The sequence below is a fragment of the Marasmius oreades genome, chromosome 10, assembly GCF_018924745.1.
Source record: "Marasmius oreades isolate 03SP1 chromosome 10, whole genome shotgun sequence".
NCBI lineage: Eukaryota > Fungi > Basidiomycota > Agaricomycetes > Agaricales > Marasmiaceae > Marasmius > Marasmius oreades.
The window spans coordinates 2316636-2338758 of NC_057332.1; the positions used below are offsets into that span (position 1 = coordinate 2316636).

General features: G+C 47.5%; 10 protein-coding genes across 10 annotated transcripts; 1 reads left to right on the forward strand and 9 right to left on the reverse strand.

Annotated features, from left to right (window-relative positions):
* Nucleotides 1-594: 594 nt before the first annotated feature.
* Nucleotides 595-951, forward strand: E1B28_002775 (uncharacterized protein; the record flags this gene model as incomplete). Its single annotated transcript, XM_043159720.1, has 1 exon — nucleotides 595-951. One exon carries the CDS (start codon nucleotides 595-597, stop codon nucleotides 949-951), a length of 357 nt encoding a protein of 118 aa, XP_043003325.1.
* A 526-nt stretch (nucleotides 952-1477) lies between these two features.
* E1B28_002776 (uncharacterized protein) lies at nucleotides 1478-1784 on the reverse strand (the record flags this gene model as incomplete). The annotated part of the gene is made up of 2 exons (XM_043159721.1): nucleotides 1478-1547; nucleotides 1600-1784. 2 exons carry the CDS (start codon nucleotides 1782-1784, stop codon nucleotides 1478-1480), a joined length of 255 nt encoding a protein of 84 aa, XP_043003326.1.
* A 30-nt stretch (nucleotides 1785-1814) lies between these two features.
* E1B28_002777 (uncharacterized protein) lies at nucleotides 1815-2386 on the reverse strand (the record flags this gene model as incomplete). The annotated part of the gene is made up of 3 exons (XM_043159722.1): nucleotides 1815-1843; nucleotides 1893-2143; nucleotides 2196-2386. 3 exons carry the CDS (start codon nucleotides 2384-2386, stop codon nucleotides 1815-1817), a joined length of 471 nt encoding a protein of 156 aa, XP_043003327.1.
* Nucleotides 2387-3264: 878 nt separating this feature from the next.
* E1B28_002778 (uncharacterized protein) lies at nucleotides 3265-4870 on the reverse strand (the record flags this gene model as incomplete). The annotated part of the gene is made up of 10 exons (XM_043159723.1): nucleotides 3265-3462; nucleotides 3525-3562; nucleotides 3638-3702; nucleotides 3763-3942; nucleotides 4003-4130; nucleotides 4191-4262; nucleotides 4331-4364; nucleotides 4422-4508; nucleotides 4564-4750; nucleotides 4807-4870. 10 exons carry the CDS (start codon nucleotides 4868-4870, stop codon nucleotides 3265-3267), a joined length of 1053 nt encoding a protein of 350 aa, XP_043003328.1.
* A 410-nt stretch (nucleotides 4871-5280) lies between these two features.
* On the reverse strand, nucleotides 5281-5569 carry E1B28_002779 (uncharacterized protein; the record flags this gene model as incomplete). The annotated part of the gene is made up of 2 exons (XM_043159724.1): nucleotides 5281-5451; nucleotides 5510-5569. 2 exons carry the CDS (start codon nucleotides 5567-5569, stop codon nucleotides 5281-5283), a joined length of 231 nt encoding a protein of 76 aa, XP_043003329.1.
* A 1275-nt stretch (nucleotides 5570-6844) lies between these two features.
* E1B28_002780 (uncharacterized protein) lies at nucleotides 6845-7379 on the reverse strand (the record flags this gene model as incomplete). Its single annotated transcript, XM_043159725.1, has 2 exons — nucleotides 6845-7120; nucleotides 7374-7379. The coding sequence occupies 2 exons, from the start codon at nucleotides 7377-7379 to the stop codon at nucleotides 6845-6847; spliced, it is 282 nt and encodes a 93-aa protein (XP_043003330.1).
* Nucleotides 7380-7425: 46 nt separating this feature from the next.
* Nucleotides 7426-11591, reverse strand: E1B28_002781 (uncharacterized protein; the record flags this gene model as incomplete). The annotated part of the gene is made up of 5 exons (XM_043159726.1): nucleotides 7426-7536; nucleotides 7588-7671; nucleotides 7734-10199; nucleotides 10256-11239; nucleotides 11304-11591. 5 exons carry the CDS (start codon nucleotides 11589-11591, stop codon nucleotides 7426-7428), a joined length of 3933 nt encoding a protein of 1310 aa, XP_043003331.1.
* Nucleotides 11592-16128: 4537 nt separating this feature from the next.
* Nucleotides 16129-17168, reverse strand: E1B28_002782 (uncharacterized protein; the record flags this gene model as incomplete). Its single annotated transcript, XM_043159727.1, has 8 exons — nucleotides 16129-16231; nucleotides 16289-16327; nucleotides 16469-16498; nucleotides 16571-16608; nucleotides 16655-16693; nucleotides 16759-16954; nucleotides 17015-17067; nucleotides 17121-17168. The coding sequence occupies 8 exons, from the start codon at nucleotides 17166-17168 to the stop codon at nucleotides 16129-16131; spliced, it is 546 nt and encodes a 181-aa protein (XP_043003332.1).
* A 352-nt stretch (nucleotides 17169-17520) lies between these two features.
* Nucleotides 17521-19584, reverse strand: E1B28_002783 (uncharacterized protein; the record flags this gene model as incomplete). Its single annotated transcript, XM_043159728.1, has 11 exons — nucleotides 17521-17550; nucleotides 17609-17680; nucleotides 17733-18168; nucleotides 18228-18431; nucleotides 18490-18593; nucleotides 18647-18690; nucleotides 18713-18790; nucleotides 18848-18883; nucleotides 18937-19120; nucleotides 19307-19477; nucleotides 19531-19584. The coding sequence occupies 11 exons, from the start codon at nucleotides 19582-19584 to the stop codon at nucleotides 17521-17523; spliced, it is 1413 nt and encodes a 470-aa protein (XP_043003333.1).
* Nucleotides 19585-19801: 217 nt separating this feature from the next.
* On the reverse strand, nucleotides 19802-20195 carry E1B28_002784 (uncharacterized protein; the record flags this gene model as incomplete). Its single annotated transcript, XM_043159729.1, has 2 exons — nucleotides 19802-19989; nucleotides 20042-20195. The coding sequence occupies 2 exons, from the start codon at nucleotides 20193-20195 to the stop codon at nucleotides 19802-19804; spliced, it is 342 nt and encodes a 113-aa protein (XP_043003334.1).
* Between the last annotated feature and the right edge of the window lie 1928 nt (nucleotides 20196-22123).

The following is a 22123-nucleotide window of genomic DNA, read 5'->3' on the forward strand; positions in this document are numbered from 1 at the left end:
TCTCGCCCAACCTCCCATAAATAAGACCTTCCACATGCTATGGTCTTTGGGCAAGCTGGACCACTTTGTGTCCGTGTTGGGACTATCGGGAGAGGTCTACGCAGAAAAGATATTGTAGGCCGTTTTCTTGACTGGAGTCAAGCAGTGAGCACGCTCACAAAGCAACACATCCAGTATTGGCAACTCATTAATCAACAGTATTAGCGCAGTGTGCCGTTTGCGTTTCTGGATCCCAGTCTCATGGGATTGGCATGTGGTAAACTCCTTTCTACGTACCCGAACACTGACCTGTGCAGCAGGTCATATTTTTGAGCTCAATATCTGAGACAACGAGGCTTTCACGCCCGCTGGCCTTACATTTACGTTCTGGCTTACTCTTGTAGATACCTTCGAGCAACAGGAAACCATCAAACGGTCGCACCTTGCTTGCCTCGGAAGTGGTGGGCGGAGACTGTCATGCTCAAGGAGAAAAAGAAGCTGGAGGTGCAAAGCTTGGAGGTGACGTCGTTGGAGAGTAAGTTAGGGGTTGCGGTGGATGGGACAGAGGCTGGTCCGTGATAAGCTCGAACTCGTGAGAGATTATCTGAGGATGAGATGACGCGGCAGATGGACGCGCTCGCACTCACTTCTCTTCTCGCGTCCATCTCGCCGCTCGCAGCATCGACAAACATCTCTCTCGCTCTTCTTCTCGTTTTCCCCTCCCTCCACATCCCTACAACGCTAAGGTTCGAGGTAATTGACTTGTATCTTACGAGTTCATCTACCTACTCTTTGGCGTTCAGGTCTGGTCCAGTGGACTCACGGATTGACGGTTTTTTGTTCCCGCCTCACCCAGTCCGTGCCCTCCCGGCCAGCCTCCGGCAACCCCACTCTTCTCGTATCTCCCTTTCTTCCCTTTCCACCCTTTCCCTCTTCCTCCCGTCCATCGGGAGCACACATCTCATCGGATGAGAAGGCAAGTGGTGAAGTACGTCGTGACTCGTGAAGTTTGGCCAATTCTCTTCGGACGACATATTTAGGTTCACTCAATCCTCAGACGAAGCCATACGTGTCAAGACTGCTGGGGGTCCATCGGTGTTAAATCTTTTAGGCCATCTCCTCCGAGCCCTGCTGCCAAAGTCCCGTAGGGCCATTTGGACGGAGTCGTATCTGTCTTGTCGGATATATGGCATGTTTTTCCTTGACGTAGCGTTTGAATTTGCTACAGTACGTGTACCGGGCGGGGTGCAGTAGCTTAGTGATTTCTGCTGTCGGTTGTCGAGCTTGACCTGTGTGCGATAACCTGGTTTGAGGTTGGATCAAAGTCTGGAGAGTCGAGACATACCTTCTAGGCAGGGTGGAAGACACAGATTTAACCTGAAGTGCCTCACGGAGATGGTAGTACATATTCAACTCATTCAAATCGAACTCTGGCACGTAACGGATTTTACTATACATAGAAGTGGCAACAAGCAGGTTCTACGAGGACTCAAATTATTCAAATATGACCGGCCATACGGAGACGTCTAAACAACGGGTACTCCTCTAGCTTGTCGTTTCCATTCGCACTATGTTAGTTCGTTAACTGAGCCTTTCCAGGAATCAGGTTCGTGTACTCACTTCACCCATTTCGCCTCAAACCGCATAAATTCGGCCGTCTTGTCTTTGGAGAGCTGTTCCACATTCAACTGCGGATCTGCCTTCATTCGACAATTTATGTCCACATAGTAGTCGTACAGCAGTGTCCCAAGGCACTCTGTACGCTTATAACGCCGGAGATAGTCCACAGGTCTCAGTTCGTCCATAACATAGGGAGGAGGGAGCCCATTCTCGTGTCAGACGTAACCATCCACATCGACATATCCTGTGCGAATGTAAGATGGCAAACCACCAATGCCAGAGAGATGGCTCACCCGAATCATAAAAGCTCATGTTGTGGGCAATAACTAACAAGTAAGGGCAGGCGGGGCTAACTGGGCTCATGTCGTCGTGAGTGCCGAAATCATAATCTCCACCGCAGGCGCACACATGGCCTGTCTTCATCTCGTCAAAGTCGATGACCGTGTATTTATTGCTATCATCCTTCAACAAGTTTTCTTCGTGAAAGTCCAAATGTAGTAGCCCTACACGGTGAATTTTTAGCAATGTGTTGAGAATCCGGGCTCTACATATAACATCAGCTGGAAACAACAAAAAAAAGATGTGACTGGGCGCACTTTTCGTCTCGTGATAGCCGACAGAAGTCCCATGGAAGGGTTTGACCACAGTCTTGTAGCACTATACAGGTGGTACGTTCACCTTTCGTCGGGTTTGCTTTGACGTACAGTCCGAAGAACTTGGGTACACAGTCCCCCTGTAAACTGGAGAGCAACTCATGTGTTGGCTCTCCGGCAAAAGCTCCTCCCATAAACCGAATTTGAATATAACTTTCTGGGGCTCCTCCTCTCTAATAATCACTTCCCCCTTGTATATCTTGCGGAACCCATCGCTGTTGACAAGTTATGAGATCTTGAATTCGGCCGGGACAACGATCTGTGGGGATTTGCCCTCAAGGGGGTTAACACCATGCAGCGGATGGGGGTTGCTGCAACGTCTAAAATTTTGAGGGAGGGTTACAGGGACAGTAGACAGGGATGAGGCAGGTGAAGACGGTAAGCTGGTGGTCATTTAAATGTTATCAAGTAATTAGGCGCCTGCGGTGACATCCTCTGTGCATCCTCTGTGACACTGACAGCGACACGTGCCGTTTCCCATAACGGAACTCCGGGTGTCGGCGCCTGTCAAAAACTCCTGCCTGAGATGCACTCCGAACTCCGAAACAGAACAGAACACTGTGACACCCGTTCAGATGAGTTTCTCGAACGAATAAGAAAGTGATTGAAGAATGTTGGGTGAATTCGAAACATTACAATGATTCAGAGTACATGTAACGGCGCAGGCGGGGCGGGCGATCATATGCTACAAAAAAAGTATGGTGTACAGCGATGAAAAGGTTGGCTGGAGTTCGTGCAAGAGTTCAAAAAAGTTGAAAAGGAAAGAACATGGATAAAAAAGCATGCCGTACGGCGTGGACAAATAGAACAGGGAGAAAGAAAAAATCGGTGTAACCATGGCGTCGCCATCAACTTCCCATATACAACCGTAGAAGAAATAGAAGAGAGTGGGGTAGTAGTGTAACGGGGGGAAAAGAAGTCGATTTTCAGAATTCAGAATGTGGTCCATCTGATTTTCATGTGGCGGTATGTAGGACTGGCATATCAGGAATCCACGGCCGCATGTGCCCATTCACATGGCATTATAAAACGAAGGAGGGTAGGCTGTGTGTGGGGTGTTCAAATTGGAGCCAGTCGAGTTATTCTGACTACTCCAGCTAGTCATTCCAATGATCCCTTCTCCGGAAGAAGAGGAAAGGTCGTCCGAGTTGCGCCTACAAAATAAGCGACCTATCCTACGAAAGGCAGATATCCATGAACGAATGATATCCTATATGGGAAACCACAATGAGTGACAAACTGGTAGAGGATACATATCAAAGAAAACATTACCCCTTGAGACCCAAATACAAGCATGGCGTTCAGCGGAACTGAGCGGAACGCAGAAGTACAATCAGAAGCCGAATCGAGAAGCAAGTTGGACATAGATGGAAGCGGGAACGTACTAAGAGCAATAATGATATTCAAAGCCGGTCCGTGATTATCTTCGAAGAAAAATATGACACCGAGACTGCAGAAAACCGGAATCAGCATTCGTTCGATGGATGGCTGATCAACACAGCTGACTCACCAGGCAGCTATAATGGTCGATACACTGAAGACAAAAATCCTGATGGTTGTCCCTTTCATATGTGCGAATACTTCATCCCTTACGGCCTGCCAGTTCCTGCGAAGGTCTTTGAAGATCAAGACCTCCAAAATGACACAAGCAATCATCCACACAGTCACTATGATTGCCGACAATTTCCCTCTGTATACAAATCACAAGTGAGCAACCTGACCTCGTCGGCGAACAGGATATACAACTCACGGAAATTCGTTGCGCATGTTACAATACATCCCATTCTCGAGTATCTTGACAGTTCCTGGATCTGAAATCCCGATGCCGAGGGACAGGAACAACATACCCAAGGCTGGAACGTAAGGCACGAAGATTAACTGACACATGTTATATAAGGTGGTTGTCTTTTATGTGAATGCACAGATGCTTGTACGTACCAAGATGTACCAGATTGCTCTGGGCCGCGTAGCTTCCGGAAAAGTAAACGTTACACGGAAGAAAATCAGAACCTAGTTAGGAGGTTAGATTCCGACTTGACTTGATAATGATGACAAAAGAGAAGAGGAACACGCTTTACATGGACGAGAAGTGCAAACGTGGCCCCAGCGGTTCTGAAAGATAGTGAGCGGAATGGCGCGGGGTTCGTGAGCGAAGCTATTCGAGCTTACAAGGAGGGAACGGTGTACACCAAAATGGCCTGTGTCAAGCAGAGTTCGCGAGGAGGCTCCCAGTCAATGGAGTGACCAACCATGAAGCTATGTAGAATCACCATGAGCTACACGCTTCGTAAGAGTCGTGTTGAAGACACACCTGTACGAGATACATGAGATAATCCAGCTCAAGATAAAGTTAACCCAAATCGGGTGTCTTTTGGTGACTCGATCAGAAAGCAGGACCGTGAGCAATATGATCAAGAATCCTCCTAAAGATGTGAGCTGGAGAGCAAAGAATAGGTCGGTAAGAGCGGCGGGTTGGAAATCTTGTGACGATGGTTTAGCTGGAAATGACTGTCAGGTTTTTTTAAGGCACCATGAGAGAATGATCGATACGAACGGCTGGTATTCGCAGAATCATCATGCAGAGTAGAGATATCTGCAAGCAGACGTAGAAAAAGCATCGCAGTTTACCATGGGTTCGCGTGAAAGGTGAATGTGAAATCGAGGGCGGTAAAACGTCTATGGAGCCTATGAGGTGCGTGTTATATATTGGGCAACGAGACAGCTGTATATGATTACGTGCCTTATGGACATCCATTCTTCTATATGTGAACATACACAGCGCCAGCGCCGATGTGTCCAACGTGGTGTAAAGGAGAGGGAAAACGTACCAAAAATGGTAATCAACCACAGCCTAAACCATCCGTACTGTACTGCATCCCAACAGATATTAATGCCAACAGCCATTCGTAATCCACAATATCGGAGATTCCTCAAAATTCGAGCCTTTTTGCACGCCGCACAGCGGAGCAGTCCTCGCACCGACGTCCTCGATCTACTTCACTCTCCACGAGATCCCACGGGAAATCCATCATGTCATTTGTTCCTTGGTGGCGCCCGACCAGCGTTTATCTTCTTTCTGAGAACTGATTCGAGAGATGAAAATTGACAGATTGGGCGCAAACTCGACGAGACCGACTTCGAATATGTTCCTGTCAGTGATGTGTATCGCGAGGAAGCCTGAGTCCATTGTGACAGCAATCTGGAGGCCAGCAGGAAATCCAAAGAAAATCAGAAAATACGTTGAGATGATAACGCACCTCTCGAGTCACCACACCTCCGCAGTTTCCGCGCTGAGCTTCTGTGGTATAACCGGACATGACGGAAGAACTAGGTAGGGTCTGCTAGAGTCTAGTATATTCAGGATAAAGTAGAAGGTTGACTTTGAGATTGAGTCTGCAGGTCAAGCTGCAAACTCGTGCAAACTTAAGTCCCGATGTGATTTGGCTAGACCGAGGAGATAAACGACGAACCTTCCTAGAAAAGGATATCAATACCTCTTCACGAATGTCCTATACATGCCGAGATAGTATCGTTGGGTTGACAAATCCACTTGTTGCTCTGGTTCACAGCAAGGAAGCGGCGGTACAAGGCTGTAGATCCACAGTCTGCCCCACTGGTCGTGTATTTCCATTTGATTCATTTACAGCTTTTGGACCCTTACTGACTCGTGCGGACTGATAGGTATATCCTGCACCAATCCTTGCGAATCCCAAGTCCGCTTATGACTTCCACTGCCAGTCACTGCGTCTGCTTAGTAGGGATTTAATTTCAAGGCGCTAATAAGAAGGGGATTTAGCCGTGCTCTCAGGACCTACAAAGTTTGTACTTAGTTAACGTGTGCTTAAAAGCTCCAGAAGACAGCAAATGCAGTCGAATCGGCCGAAGCTACCTGGTACATGACTCTCATCGTATCAAGTTTCAAGGCGTTGTAGTATCTGTGCGGACTCAAATGATTATTTACAGTCTCCAACATTCAAGTACTAAAAAAAGCGAAGAAGTATTCAACGAGTCCACACATACAGTTGCAGAAAATAATTGTCCTTCTGACGTCTATTGGGAAAGGTTATACAAACAGTGAAGGTTCATTAGATAAAATCTTCTAAGTAATAGTAAGCACAAATAATAGATCCGCCAACGCTACAATCATCCAGCAGTTTACAAGCACAGTTTACAAGCATAATTCGGAAGGCCCGCACGAAGAAAAGGAAAAACACCGAGGGGGAGAGAAAGCACGCGTGTTGTTGGGGAGGAGAGGAGAGAAGGGGGGTGGAGAGATGGAAAGATAGCGAGTGTGTTTGATGGGTTAGAAATGAGCGACAGAAGTAAAGATGTCCACAACCGTGACGTCCGAGATAGAAATATGAAAAGACAAACGAGTGAACAGTGTTGGAGAAATGAATGTGAGCAGTCACTGGCAATACAAAGTCTGATAGAGGGTGAGAGAATTAAACGAGAGTGAGAGATGTCCGATAGATGGGCAGGAAGACTCCGGGACGGAATAGTGGAAATCGGTGTAAAGTATGTTTCCCCAGACGTACCCGAACGTCGGAGTGAACAAGATACAGGAAAGATGGGTAGAATATCAGTCAGAGTCACGATGTGAGTTTGACGTCCATAGCAACTGTCGTTCCCAATGAACGAACGTAGAGTAGAAATCCAGGATCGGTGCGAATCCAAATGCATGAATGCGTGGGTGTGCGAAAAAACGGTATGAGAACACCTGGTTGTTGATAGGCGTTGAAGACGAGTGATGGATGGGTTTTTGAACTAGACTGAATATGACGGCAAAGGTTGGAGTACTTCGATATTGCATCCGGAAATCCGTCGCCCTCGGTAGTTCTTTGGGGTTCCCGATCCGTCAAAGGGGCCTAAGACGAAGGGTAAAATCGTATTAGCATTTATCCCACAGGGCACACAGTTCAGAAACACATACCGAATATACCATCGACTCGTTGCCGCACAGAAATAGAATGTGACTACCGGTGGCAAAAAGGTGATCTAAATAGAATTACTACACAAAATCAAACGAGAAGAGATCTATGGATGCTAAATGACGAAGAAAAAATCGAACAAGAAAGAAAACGAGAAAGAAAGAAAATCAACAAGAAAAAGCAATCACACACACATTGTCGTCGGCGATGAGATCGAAGGCAATGAGTGGGGAGTTCCCCTCTCAAACCCGTGCCGCAACATTACTACTCTTGGCCGTTTTGTCCTTTCCTCTATGCCAGCTGAGGTTGACACTTCCCGCACCTTCGATGTTTATCGTTTGGTTACGACAAAGCTGTTGGAAACAGTCAATCGCAATGGATAATCAAGACCGATTGAGACTTACTGCGTCGGGAATGCTACCACGCTTGAACTCCAAATGCAAGTCCCCGTTCGGTTTTCGAGTGCATCGACGGACTTCACCCAAGTTCTGGGGACGAGAATCAGTGAAGGTCTTTCAAAGTCAATATAGATATCTGGAAAAAAACTAACCTTACACCACTCTTTTACGGACTCAAAAGGGCGTTCACCACTAAGTCCAGCTCCGTTTACAACTAGCAAGTACCTCTTGGCCCTAATATACGACAACGAGAGCCGACTACCTCCACTACCCCTCCTTGAGGACGCATCTACATGCGGCGACGAAGGTGTGGTGGGAGATGGAGGTTCGTACATGCTGTCGTCACCATCGTCAACATCCCCATCGGGCTCCACTCCGACTTCCAGTTCACTGAAAGGCGTTGTCAGCTGCTTTTCCAAAGGTAACGGTAACTTTGCAGCCTCAATAGTCGGAGTAGTGACAGGCGTCGGTAAAGGCGGTGAGAAGTAAGTAGTATTTGCCTCTACTCCTTCACCTGGAGTGGGTGGAGGAAGAGGTATAGCAGCTGGCATTTCCCGTGTACGATTGGCCAAGTTCCCAAAAGTAAACCGAGATATCATCCCCGATACTACTGACATCCTCGAGCCGCTTTTGGTGGGTGTCCTACTCCTCGGAAACGTGGGACTATTGGGTGGTGACAACTGAGACCGGTCACCACGCAAAGGAGATGTAGGAGAAGATTTCGAGCCAGAAGTGGTAGTCTGAGTATTAGAATTAGCCATCGACAACGCCGGAATGTTGACTTGCTTCCGGGGTTTAGGCAAGTCACCTGGACTCATTAGTGACTTTGCTTTTGAGTAAGGGGACGATGTAGGTGGGTTGGTAGACTCTGCTTTATGGAGCGTACTCGCGCTCTTGGAGGCATACGCTGAACGTGAGATGTAGGGAAAATTTGAAGAGGTATCACGACGCGTTTCGATCGACGGGACAAGGAAAGGTGATGGGTGATCTTGGAAGTAGACGGTGGGGGTGGTGGTATTTCTACCAGTGATAAGGGTCAGTGACGTCGCCGCGAAAGGATCTGAGTCCAGAAGATCTGTCGTAGTTTGTGTCATTTGAACAGGGGAAATGGGTGACGGTTCGATGGACGGCGGGGGCGAGATGGGGAGCAGGATGGGTTTTGATGACAGAGTACCGGATGAAGGCCGTGATAAGTGCCTTGAAGAGGGTTTTGTTGACTTAGGTGATAGATCCCTAACCATCTCCTCCGTCTCTGTGGTATCTCCGTCGTCTCTGTCCTCGAACTCCCTGGATTTTGGACTCCGCAGGCGATTTTTATCCCCAAAGCTCCTCTCGAAGGACTTGACGTAGTAGGCGCCGTCATCCTCCATGTCTGAGACATCAGATCTTGCTTCCTCGTCACTTGCCTCCTCAAACCTCTCGCAGATTTTTTCGTCCTCTTCGATGAGCTCGGAACCACCTCGAGCATCTTTTGGCGGAAGGAAGCGGTCAGGCATTAGACTCAAAGAAGCGGATGGCGGCGACATAGGAGTGAACACGTTACCAGAGGTCGACGACCAGGAAATGTTGGAAATTTCAGAAGTTTGTGACTCCGACCTCATCCGGCCCGGTGTAATAGGGGGTGGTAGAGGGGTTGTAAGTCCGCCTGTGATAGAAATGGATCGTCCCCTAGATGCAGAGGTAGGGGTGGAAGCTGCGGGGGCAGGTGTGACGGCAGTAGCGGGGCAAGGGGCATATGGCAGAACCTCTATCCTCAGAGGGGACGCTCTGCTTGCGTTTGAAGAAGAGCGCATTCTTGTAAAAGGTACGATATGGGGGGTAAGTTCTGAGGGCATATTTGAAAGGGTCGGAGCTGAGGAAATGCCCGTCGATGACACAGGTATCTCCTGGTGAGAGATCATGCTGTCCGATCTTGACCTCGACGAAGAGAGCGGTTCATGGTGGCTCGAAGCGGTTTCAAGGCCTAAAGTTATTCCAGGATGAGGAGTAGAGCCAGAGCCAGAAGATGTCGGATTGGCAGATGTCGGTGAGAGCACTGGCGAGACAGGACTAGACGCGGAGTTTGTACTGTTGGTGCCATTGCCGCTGCCAATTGCCCGTGCAATGAGGCTAACGAAACGTTGACGAGGGGGTTTCGTCGTAGCCCCATCGTCAACCCGACCATCGGCGTTATCGGCAATGTAGTCACTTTTGCCACTATTACTGTTATCCTTCCCACCCATTAAGCTTTTCCTCTTTTTCTTCTCGGTATCGGCTTTCCTTTTCTTAGGCTTGGGGTTCCGCGCGTTAGAAGGCACACCTCCTCCCATTATTCCGATAGCCATCAGAGGTACAGTCCCAAATCCCACCCCGTAACTGTAACTATCCGATGTGGCGGGGAGCTTGGCGATGGTGTCGGACTGGCCGGATGATACTGTAGTGGGAGAAAGTGGGAGATGCTCATTGGAGGACGAAGGGGACCAATGTGATTGCTCCTCTTTAGGACTTTTGAGAACGTAACCTTTATGTGATGTCAAAGATTGAGATGGAAGTTCTGTTTGAGATGACATAGGTTGACAAGGTTCTCGACCTGAATGAACGAAGTCATCTGAGCTTTCGATGATCTGTCCTTTGTTGCGCTAAAAACATTCTAATCAGAACATTGCTGAAAATAACATATTGAAATAACAAATACCTCCGAGAAATGAGCATCACCGCCCACCACAGAAGCGGTGCCCGATGCTATCAGTAATTCTGCGAGTCTGCGTTGGACTTCCGCTGAGTCAAAGGCGTCAATATAAACGGCATCACGATTTCTGAGAGTTGCCACGTTAGTGGTTTCAGCTGCAACTCCCGAAATGCTAGAGCTAGGACCAAACGTAGCGGTGGGCGGTGGGGTGGATAGAGACGTTGACACAGGAGAAGAATCGAGCGTATACTGATGGGTAACTTGGGAATCACCATCATCGAAGCTGGGGGATGTTACATGTGAGCTGTCGGTTATGTGACATGACATGGAGGGAGTAGGGGTTGAAGTCAGTAAAGAGGGGAGAGAGGGTGAATGTAAATGATGTCTTCTTGTTGCTGGATAAGGGACACTGTTCGATGTATTTCCGGCAGACGAGTGTCGCGGATAAGCACGCCGGTCATTCAAAGAGCCCATAATGGATTGACAGGATCTGACCGAGGACAGTCTTCTCAGAGAGGAAGAGGACCCTGACGACCCAGAACCCGACCTCGAAAGGATATGAATGTTTGTCTCGTCACGCGAGAGGGAATTTGCCTTTGAAGGTGATCGCTTGTGGGCAATCACTGTATTGTTGACACCTTCTTGCGAAGGACATTTTGCATAGATCTCTAATTTGTCATCTTCCTCGGACAGCGTTATGGAAGAGCTGGGTGATAGAAGAGGTAGGCTAGGCTGCCGATTAAGGCTTGGCTGGCGTGAATGCGGAACACCAAGATGGGGAAAGTGACCGTTCAAGCTGGACTGCCGCGATAGTGATACAAGTGAAGGACGTGGTGACGCGATAACCTGCACAGAAGACGGAAGATGGTATCCAGACAGGGAGACTAGAGAAGGTTTTCTGGAACGTGATAGTTCTGCTGTGGGCGCAGACACGGATGGCGAAGGAGAATGGTATGCTAACGAGTCGGAGGACGGTGGTAAGGGTAATGGCTAAGGGAAACGGTAAATAAGAACGCGTTCAAAAAGGGGGTAAACGCGGGGGAGAAGTAAGTACCTTTTCGGTTCCAAGGTTTTGCGTTTCACTCTCGCTACTGCTTTCATAAGAATCCCCACTTATTCTGAAGGTCATAGGTGGTAGTTCTAGTTGGGAGTAGTCGCTCTCGACGTCAGTCTCGTCCTTCAAGAAGCGGTCTTCATCGTCATTTACAGTGTCCAACGTAGGTTTATGTAGTTTCCCTTGCTCGATGCCCTGTGACATGGGATATTGTTGCGCGACCCAATCATGAATACGAATGCCGTCTTCATGCTCGTCAACTAGAGAATGCTGGGAGTAGTGATGCATCTGTTGGAACGCGTCGAGCGCAGCCAAGAGGACGATGAGGAAGCCAGTTCAGCGATGGGATGGAGAGAAGGTTCGGGGTGGGGGAAAGTTCCAGCGGAACGGGATTACGGGAGTAAATACCACGCAAGAAAATTGTTAGGTGCCCTAAAATATTTTTCCGAGCCGACGGCAGTTTCGGCAATCTCCCAGTTATTTGGATATGTTTGGCTTCAGTGTGGTCATCAAGGGTTTGTGTGACAGGTCTTACGACCGAGTATTCCCATTGGGAATTCCTCCGTAACCCTCAAACGCCTAGAAGTTCCATAACTAAAAACGCCTCGTTCACACGTCCCGATTTTCTCGTCTACTCATCGCGGTTATACGTCTTTTTTCCGCTCTGGTATCACTGCTTCCGCCCCGAACTGCTATCAGTAAGTTCCTGGAACCTCTAACACAGCCGTCCTAATCGCCAGGAGAGTTGAAAGGTGCAAGACTTGGGATGTTATAGCGAGAGAGCGCCGACCGAGGAAATGTACGTGAAATTTGTCTTTCGGAGCGGGAACCTCGTGTAGCTGAAGCACTTTCATGAATTGTTCAGTCTAGTGCCATACGTGAGTACTTCTCAGTTCTCTATTGATCGTGAACATTGGCAAGTTCATTATTCTCACGGCGTCTGGCAGATTGCTCTCAAATGCCTTCTCGAACCATAGTGGACTGGTGCTTCAGTACGAGCAGAAATGGTTTCGGATCTTCCAAGTGATAGGATTAATGGCTCTGAACAGAGGAGGGTAAGTTCGCTTTATCGAATTGAGACAACATTTACCCTCGGATTCACTTAACAAACGACATCATGTTCGACAGGGTCAAGATGTCGAATAGAGTGACACATGTAGGACAGCCAGTATGATTTCTACAATTACTGGAATGTCTATCATTCAAAAACGGTAAGTCTCGGTGGAAGGTCAAAGTTATTCGCGACTTCTCATGCATTTTAGGACTCAGTTTCCCGACAAACGGTAATCCACAGAAAGGCTGCGACGGCAATCGGACCCAATTGCCTGACTCCCCGACGTAAATCCTAGTCTTCTTGTGTACCATGATATGAACTCTCAGCACTGTCTACAATTCAACCGTGCTCTTTTTGGCAACGGGTACAGTACTCCACTCCATCGTATATATTTCTCTGTTTCTCACTGAGCACCTTTCCACCCAGGACGATTCAGATCTGAGATCATGTGTTGAAAGCAACGTGTCTTGATTCCCAACATTTATACAACTCTAAACTTTCTCCTGTTCTTCACTCCCGAATATTTTTCGAACTCGATGTCCATCTTCTTGTGTGGAGCAACTAGATTCAGTCAAGTGCAAGTGACGAGTCCTTGATTGATTGAAATTAGGGGACTTAGGCTCCGGGTTCACTTGATTTTCTCATCCTAGTTCTGGTATCTTTCTTAGCTTCTTTGTATGGCTCACCACGTCTTTACCTATAGATCAGGCTCTCGTGAAATTCAAAAACTCAGGGATAGACATCTCTTATTACATACAGTCTAAGGACCACATTCTCGTCTACCGAACGAGCTTCCATTTGGTTGCTCGAATTCAAACCCACAGTTACTCAGCCGACTCTCTCAGGATCTGGCATAACTTGGTACCAATGACAAGTCAATATTGGTCTTATATCCCTGGTACCTTAGGTCTTTGAAACGCTATCCTGCCCTGAGTGCACTGGGTTCGTCCGTTCTTGTACAAGCAACTTCAATTCTGCAAATCCCCTACTCTAAGTCGTTCTCCGCCTTCTCGCGATCAAGATCAAATTGCGAAACCCTGGTATCTCGGAAATAGGGTGTACTTACGGGATAATATTTATGTACCCGAGTGTCATCACTTCTGATCGTTGAAGTTGCACTCTGGTTTCTTTGTATGATTTGGTTCAAAAAAAACTCGGTCCTTCGCTTGCAATCGCTTTGACAATTCACTCTTTCTCCTGTCACTCTGACATCCGTGATTTCTTCAAATCTACAACTACCTACTGCTTCGTCTCCAGAAACGCACACGATCGTGCCCTGCGACGACTGAATGCAATGACGCACTCTCAGGTTCTGCGGGCTGCCAGTCGGACGCATCGGGGTCGACGGTATCGAAGAGTCGAGTGCTTGGGCTACATGTAGACTTCCTGTTGACTGCAGACTGCAGTCGTAGTCTTTCCGTACTCTGCTCGTCCCTGACCCAAAGCCTTGTTGCCCGTTCCGAATTTCAAGCTACCGTACGTGGATGAAACATGTGTGCATCGGCGCAATATGCAATGGTTACACTGATCGATCAAGGCTGTGCCAAAAGCTGGGATGGACACAGCCCTGCCATCGATCGTCTATGTTGTGCTGTTTCTCCGAACAGCTCAAACACTGAAGAAATTTTCTCAAAATCCCGACCCTCTCTGAGTCGCGATAATTCGTCCAAGTTCAGAGACGGACCCGATAAGGTTCGCACCGGGAGCCCCTCGAGATCGTTGCTCCAACGTTGACTACAACTGAATGACTCAGTTTCCTAGAGGGTTTCACTCTACCGTGCGCGTGAGTTGGTTACCAGAGTGCGTATTCAAGCTAATCCCCGTCCATTTGGTCTAGATTCTTCAACTTAGCGCAAGATTGTGTACTTAGTACCTACAGGCTACGAACAGGCCTCATCGATCCTTGCAAAGCACGACCATGTAGTAACCCCAGAAAGTTGAAGAAAGTGGTCACGTCCTCCGAGAGACACTCTAGTCATTCCCTGGCCACTGGCACTCACGCTTAGAAAATCGATGGTGACTCGTGGTGCAGTTTCCCCTCGCGAAGATGTAATTCCGTAACTAATCTGTAACTAGGTGTTACGTCGGATGCGGGACGCTGGCGTCGACGGGCAACAGGAAATGCTCCAAGCCCCGAGGAGCATATACTAGTCTCCGACATATAATATAAAATATTGGCCCGTTTGGTCCTGCTACCCGTCCACGGTCTCGGCCCCGTCGGACATTCCCGAACTGGCGATATCATGAACAAACTGTAATAGGTGTAAGTAGTTATGTACAGATGAATCTCCTATAATGCATACCCCTTGGTTGGGTCCAAAACGTATGCATTTTTAGAGAGTATGCATTTCTAGAATATTTTTTATATCACTTTCAGGGTCACTATAATGGGTTCAAAAGAGCTCAAACTGTATTGTAGACCTTCTATTAGTAGAAAAAGACTATTTTTGAACAAAATAATGTGTGATCTCTGTGCAGTCTGAGATTGGAAAGCCTCCGGACGTGTTTTATGGCCAAAAGATGAAAGTAATCCAAAACTCTGATTTTTGGGGGCATGTTGGGTGTAAATAGTACTGTAGAGACAAATTTACGAATGATCTACTCTATGGTAACTATACACACTAAGGGGGGTATGCATTTTTGGAGGTGAATTTAGCCCATAAGGATCGGTTTTTGAGCCAAAAATGTATGCATTATGCGAAATCAGAAAGGTATGCAATTTCACCCGCAAACCGAGTCGGTGAAGCCGAAAATCAATGCATTTTTGGAAAGTATGCATTATCGGACATATGCATTATAGGGGATTCATCTGTACTTGCATTTAAACGTTCACGCTACCAGCCCACCGAGTTGCCACCGAGCAACCACCGAGCTGAGAGCCTCAGGGCGAATTGGAGGAAGCGAGCGGGTTTACAACCGCCTACAGCCTCCTACTAAGTACATAACTGCCGATTGTTACAGTCAACAACCGGTAATTGATACAGACGTTGAATTTTGGCGCCGCTTCACCCACTCAGTTTACACGCATGACCCAGTCACCTACACACATGATCCATCTTGGGCTGTGCCAGTTCTCCCAGATTTTGGGTTCGAATTGGATCCAACTAGCAAAAATTGGGGTGAGTATGATCCTAGTCGGCCGCTGATCTGGGGCTAATACCTCCATAAATGCAATGTCGCATCATCAGATCTTGAGGGCCCGAACCTCCATACTTGGAGTAATTTCAAAGATGAGATCAATTTGTCCCTACCGTGGTATTACAAAATCATCGAGAGTCCGTAAGACCTCGAACTTTGAAGGATATGTTGCTTCGCGCATCGCACAAAGCATGAGACTCGATTATCAAGGGTTAGAGGGTTGGAGGGATTCCTTTCATTCTTTGGCCGCAACAACCGAAAACATTCTCTGGAAAATCATAGTGTCATTCACCGGATTCACCGGTAGAAGATCGAGCGTTTTTGAGCCCGCTACCTGAGCCTGAGTGACCCTGTATTTGTGTATTTGTCCTGCATAAGAATGCATACTTTCGGGCCCAGTGACCGAGGGATGGAGCACCTCCGTCTACAGGAAACTTTTTTTTAGTTCAGAACCATACGACGACCGTGACTGGCCAGAAAAACCCTGCCATTCAATGCACTTATAAGTTTTCATTTGCCACTATATATTATATTGCCTTAATCATGATAAGTTGACGCGTCGATGTTCAGGGTCCTGGACGTTGGACGTGGACGTTCGCACCGGGAGGCCGCGAGGCTACGAATCCTCGATTCTCAGAAATTAAGGTTCCGAGTCGTAGCAGTCACTGTAAGTCTATCGGCCTCTCCGGAATTCAATGGGAACCACTCTTCGAACCAGCCCCTATGGCGACGACACCTGTAAAAAAATTGTCAATTGCACATGGACAAAAACCACAAATAACAGCAGCGAAACCTAGAATGAGATCTCGATGTTAACATGCAAACATGCTGTCTGTCAGATCGAGAGGCCCGAAGATTGTATGTTGGAGAGGTTCAATTATCACAAGGCTATGAAAGCAAGTGTTAACCAGCTCACGGGATCTGTAGTTCCATAATTAATTGATCTGTGAGTGATGATTGAAGCGAACCGTACACGAATTGATGACAATAAACCCAGTTTATACTGCCAACGATATGACATATGCGGTCATGAGCGGTGGATTAGTGAGGTGAGAGCTTTAGCTTCGATCCTTACTGCCAATTTCGAGATAGTGTAGCACAAAACTCCTCGAGCTAGTGAGGGAAGATCATATAATGATTGGTGCATAAATCGATCCACCACGAGGATGCCTTTAGCAACAAAAAGGGATTTGAGCCTCTGGGGTCCACTCCTTGGCGAATAAGGAACTTGACGAGAACTAGTTAGTCAGAGTGATTCCCCACCTTGTGCGCTCGACGGTGTGCGTGGTTGAAACGAGGCTCGAATCCTTCGGCGTTTCTTGGTCCTCGTGGCGTGGTTCGAAAATCCCTGCCCAATTTGTGCAAAAAAGAAAGGTCGCAATTCAGGAGCGTCGATTGTCGATCGAGGAGAATGGTCGATGTGTTTGAAAGGTATTCACTGTCATGTTGGCGTAGAACCCTAGGACTCATGGTCAGTGAGGCAAAATAGTAGTGCGCAAAAAAAACAACGTCGCCATACCTGCGGCGATCTTGAGAAGGCTTGAGAATCCAGGATGGCTGTATACGATATGCCTGTAATACGTCCATCTGAACGGGGCACAGGGGACGGAATCATCACCGCTCACCAGCGGCGAGCAGTTCTGATAGGTACACCTCGGAGACCCGGTCTTCATGGCATTATGGTGCGGTCACTGAGCCGCACAATCGACTTCCAGTACGTCAATTCAAGCCATTAGCGTTTAAGCCTCAAGGCCTCGAACATGGCCGGTGCGGATCTGATCATGATTGTGGTTCGTGGTTCATGTCGATGAGAAACGATAACATTGTGACACCATCGCATGTGACACACTGGGCGTCAGAACAAAAGATTCGTTAGTCACCCTTCAATACCATTTTGTGGTGACAGGAACTACATGTAGCGGCGAAATCTAACCGAGGGTGGTGGGGACTTTCCATCCAAGTTGTCGGTAATAAAAATCAGTTCGCATAAATCGGTCTTTATAACAGCGTACTCGAAGTTTGCTTTCATTTAGATCCACCAATAATATCTGCCGCCTGGAAGGTTGTCAGCTGACGGCGATCAGGAAGAGGATAGGGTGACCACCAGACGTACCTTTTCCGCCATTGCATAAACCGTGGCCATGGGGTGCACGGAAAACTCAATAGGGAATATCGACGCATCGACCTGAAAGACAGTCAGAGATATTTGCGATCTTGAGGGCGGTAAGGATGCATACCACTCTCAGATTAGCTGTCCCATACACCTTCAAATCGTTATCAACTACACCTCCCAGCTCCTTCGGTAACATAGCAGCAGTTCCTACGGGATGGAAAACCACATCGATGTTACCCTTGATATACTCTTTCAACGCCTCATCCCCATCCGCGTCACTACCAGGTGATACCTCTCCAACCACAGAGACTTTAAAGGCCTCAGTCTTGCTTAGCACGTTCCGAATAAATTTGAACCCTGCGAGCATGGCCTCGAGATCTGTTTCATTCCGCAAGAAGCAAGGATCTACTTCTGGCTTGTCGTTGGGATTAGCTGAAGTAATGTGTACCGTTCCCCGTGAAGTAGGGTGTTGAAGCGCGATGTAAATGGAAACGTATGTTTTCCCTGGGGCCGGTGTCTTTCCAGAAGTGGAGAGCGCGAAGGCAGACGATTCCATGAACCTGCAAAAAAGGAATGGTAAGTAACAAACATTGACAATCGCAACAATTTTGACACTCACTCCAAGAAAGGCACAGCGTCGTCATCCAACCATCCAACCCGCAGTTCCGCCATTTTCGATGCAAATGAATTTTCGGAACGCTTGGAGATCTCCCTTAGAGTATCCTTGAACTTGGTTTTCTCCTCGGTTTGCAAGATCTGACTGGCAGTCAGCGTAGCAAACGATATTGGTACAAAGGAGAATTTGGTCTTTTCGCCTGCCATACTATCGACCGACTGTCAGCTGTCCTCCAAAGCACAAAAGACCGTTCAATGAAACCCACTATTTCTTCAGCTCTTCCATCGCGAAAGCAGGATCCGCTCGCAGAGTATCAAAAGAATCTATGCCCACCGCCAATTCGAAGCACATCGGAGCCATTATGTGTTCCTGAAGGCAATTCGATGTGCAATGGCATTCAACCTGACCGAGAATAATCTTACCTCTATATCCTGATACATTAGTACCATGCTTTCGCAGCCAAGTTCTAATGTAAAAGGGAAACTCACGGAGGTTGGCACCAACACCTGGAGAATCGACCAAAGTCTTTATCCCGTACTTGGTGAGTACATTACGATCCCCAATTCCTGAGTTCAATGTTAGGCTTGCATTAGATTACGGAAATGCAAAGGTACTGAACACACCGGAGAGCTCAAGAATCTGTGGACTTCCGTAGCTTCCTGAAATGGACGTCATTGAAGGCTGATGATACGATGACCTTGTCCGAACTCACCAGCAGAGAGAATAATTTCTCTTTTTGCCTTCACTGTACGCGTCTCGCCGTTCTTGGTGTACTCCACGCTCTCGGCAGAGAGATCCCCCTTACCAGCAGAATCCGTGAATAAAACGCGCGCAACATGGGCTTCCGTTACCAGATGTAAATTTGGGAGTTTAGACAGATTTGGTTTTAGGTAGGCCTGCAAGGGATCGTCAACGCCTCGTCACGACAGGAAGAAAATGAAGGATACGCGCTGTATCAGAGGATATACGGGCACCATCTGAATCGATTGCTTGGAAAGAGTTCCATACACCAACATTGGTCCCCCGTGTCTTTGTGGGTATTCAATAGCCGCTCGATATAGAGAGATAACGACAGCTCTTACCTGATCGGGATTGGTCTGAACCCCAACCTCATTCATGGCTTTGAAAAACATTTCCCGAGAAGGGACAGTCCCATAAGGTGTGTTTAAGTGTATGTAGCCGGAATCACCGTGCGCACTAGGCTCAGGCTTAATGTGGGTCTCAACTTGACTGGTGATATTGAGTTTCTCAGACTGCGAGAGGGGTTTGTCAAGAAAATCGAATGATAAAGAGGAAGGTAACTGACCTTCTTGAAAAACGGTAGGAGATCGTCCCAGTCCCATCCTTTGATGCCGAACATCTTGAAAGCTGTACCGGGATGACTTTAGGGCGTATTCCACAGATTGGCTTTTGGGGGAATGTACCATCATTGAATTCAAGGGAGGATGGTCTGTGAGACATTCGTTGGAGCCATTCGATATTAGATCACAACTTCAGACTTATACCTGTTCCATGCCATCAAATTGATCTATAACGACCTTGTGAAGTACGCAGAACGAGAACTTTCGTAGTTAGACTCACACTACTACACCCTCCGAGGACTTTCCCGCTGTGTTTGAGCCCGAATCAGAACGCAAGTTATGGACTTGAACGAATGAGTTGTCTGACCGTGGAAGGGAGATCTGTCTTCCATTTAAAGCTTTTTGCGGCGACGATAAGATGTTCCAGTTCCGTTCAGGATTCCTCATGTTGAGCATTCCCAATCCTGAAATCATCTCAATATCGGATGCGATCCAAACAGAATTTAAGCTACGAACCTGGCGTCCTGACTTCAGTTTCAGTAGAAGCATCCTTCCCCGCTTCCAAAACCAATACAGAATTGCCTTGCTCAGCCAGACGCACGGCGACTACATTGCCTGCTGTGCCTCCTCCAACAACAATGTAGTCAACGGTATTGGGAACTTGTGCCATGTTGAAGTGAGGAAGGCTCAAGGATAGAGAAAGAGATGTGAAGCCTGCCCATATTTAATTGAGAAGCGGAATATGAAGTGAAGTTGTTTTGGGTTGCTTAGACTGGGCGGTGCCGGTGAAAGCCGCATCAGCCGTTAGCATGTTACTGGTACTACACGTTCTTCGCTCACGGCTACATCTGATACATCATGATCATTTAACCCACACGGAGATACTACCCAAATTGAACGCAGGCGGCGATGACATGCTTGGATGGATGGAACTCAACGACTCAAGTTCTGATACCGAAGGATTTGGAGGGGCATAGTCGGGTCAAGGCTGGACCTGGTGAGTTCAAAGTATATTGAAGCTTATGTGAAACCCCTACCCCTTCCCTGTCTGCTCAGCTTCCCTTGGACCGCAATCGGTGTCCATACCGCTGCGAATATCAATATACTACACTCGCGTACCTACAGGCCAAATACCCATTCTCTGAAGCATTCTTTCGTTCGACTGTCCTTACGCTCTCGCCAGGGCGACCGAAGATACCGAAGATCATAGAGAGAGCGGTGTTGAAGACGGTTTCGCTGGGATCGTTTTATCATCACCACGCTCTTCAAACAGTCGCCGCACGTCGCTACTGTTGGTCTCATACTATGGATATCGCGATAAAGACGTTAACCTCAAGGAAGGTCGGATAGCTACCCGAGGATGGTAAAGATTTTCCGAGTCCGGAAAAAAAGTTTAAAGGGGGGTAGGATAAGTGTGCTTTGGATCGTGTACGATGGTTGAGAACGTCGACCGAAAGTAGACCAGACACGCAGAAATCAGGTTGGGGGGGACTATGTTGTTTCCTTTCTTTTTCTCCGACTTCAATGTCCCTTTCTAATCTCTTCCTTCTGTAGACTCTTGGATGGGTAGAGAATATTTCCTATCGGCGTGTATTCTAGACTTGCCGAACGAAATATCTATCGTTATGGAGTGAATGAAATTCCATTTTCGTTCTCTTGGGCCTGGAGGATGGAATGGGGCGTGATGGAGTCAATTACTGGCGCTGTGTGCACATTCCAGATGCATGAACGCGACTCTGAATTATCTCGTGCATAGCTACAAGTTCTAGGACCATTGATTATGTTTTTTCCAGAAGCCAGGATGGAGGCGGTAGGTAAGATACATCCTTCAATACGAAGGAGTGAAGAAGGCTGCAAGAGTAGAGATAATTCGCCCTTGAAAACCAGTCGCATATGTAACTTCGTTGAAAAATTGTCATCACGATATCGTGCCATCATGTGTCTGAGAGGTAGGAAAACCTATGAAGAATTAGAGGCGTAGAACGCCTATCACAGAGCCATCAGCTGTGTCTCATCTCTAGATGCATACTCAAGCGTCCAATTTCCCTTTTCGGAGTTTGATGAGAATCCACGAGCGCCAGTTCGAACATTCAAATCTAGCCAACAAGGACAGTCCTATTCTTCAGGTCTATTCAGGGACATGTGTGGATCGCGGAAGGTATGGAGGAATTGATTCGCAGAAGACAACAGTCGGAATATTGCATTGTGGTCGCAGAATTGAAGCTAATTTCTTTAGATTTTCACTATGTTCCGCTTATGAGAATTAGAGAAACGAAATAAAAGGGAAAAAACGCACTCTTAAACTTGACATTAGTTAGTTCAGCTACAATATCCGCTCGGCTCAACCCGCTTATGCCAAGAATGACCTGCCACACCAATCATCACAAGTGGATAGCAGTAAGCTTCCTATAAATAGTAGCAATCATGTGAGCGTCAGTCGGAGCAGACAAACGAGAGAACTCACTAAATGTTGATATATAGGATATGATTTTTTGGCTGGTTTTCTCTTCCCTTTTCAATATTCGAGTCGAACTCTTTGTACAGTGTGCGATGAAGTGCAGGGATGGAGATGATAGTGAAGCTTGACCCCGAAGCGAT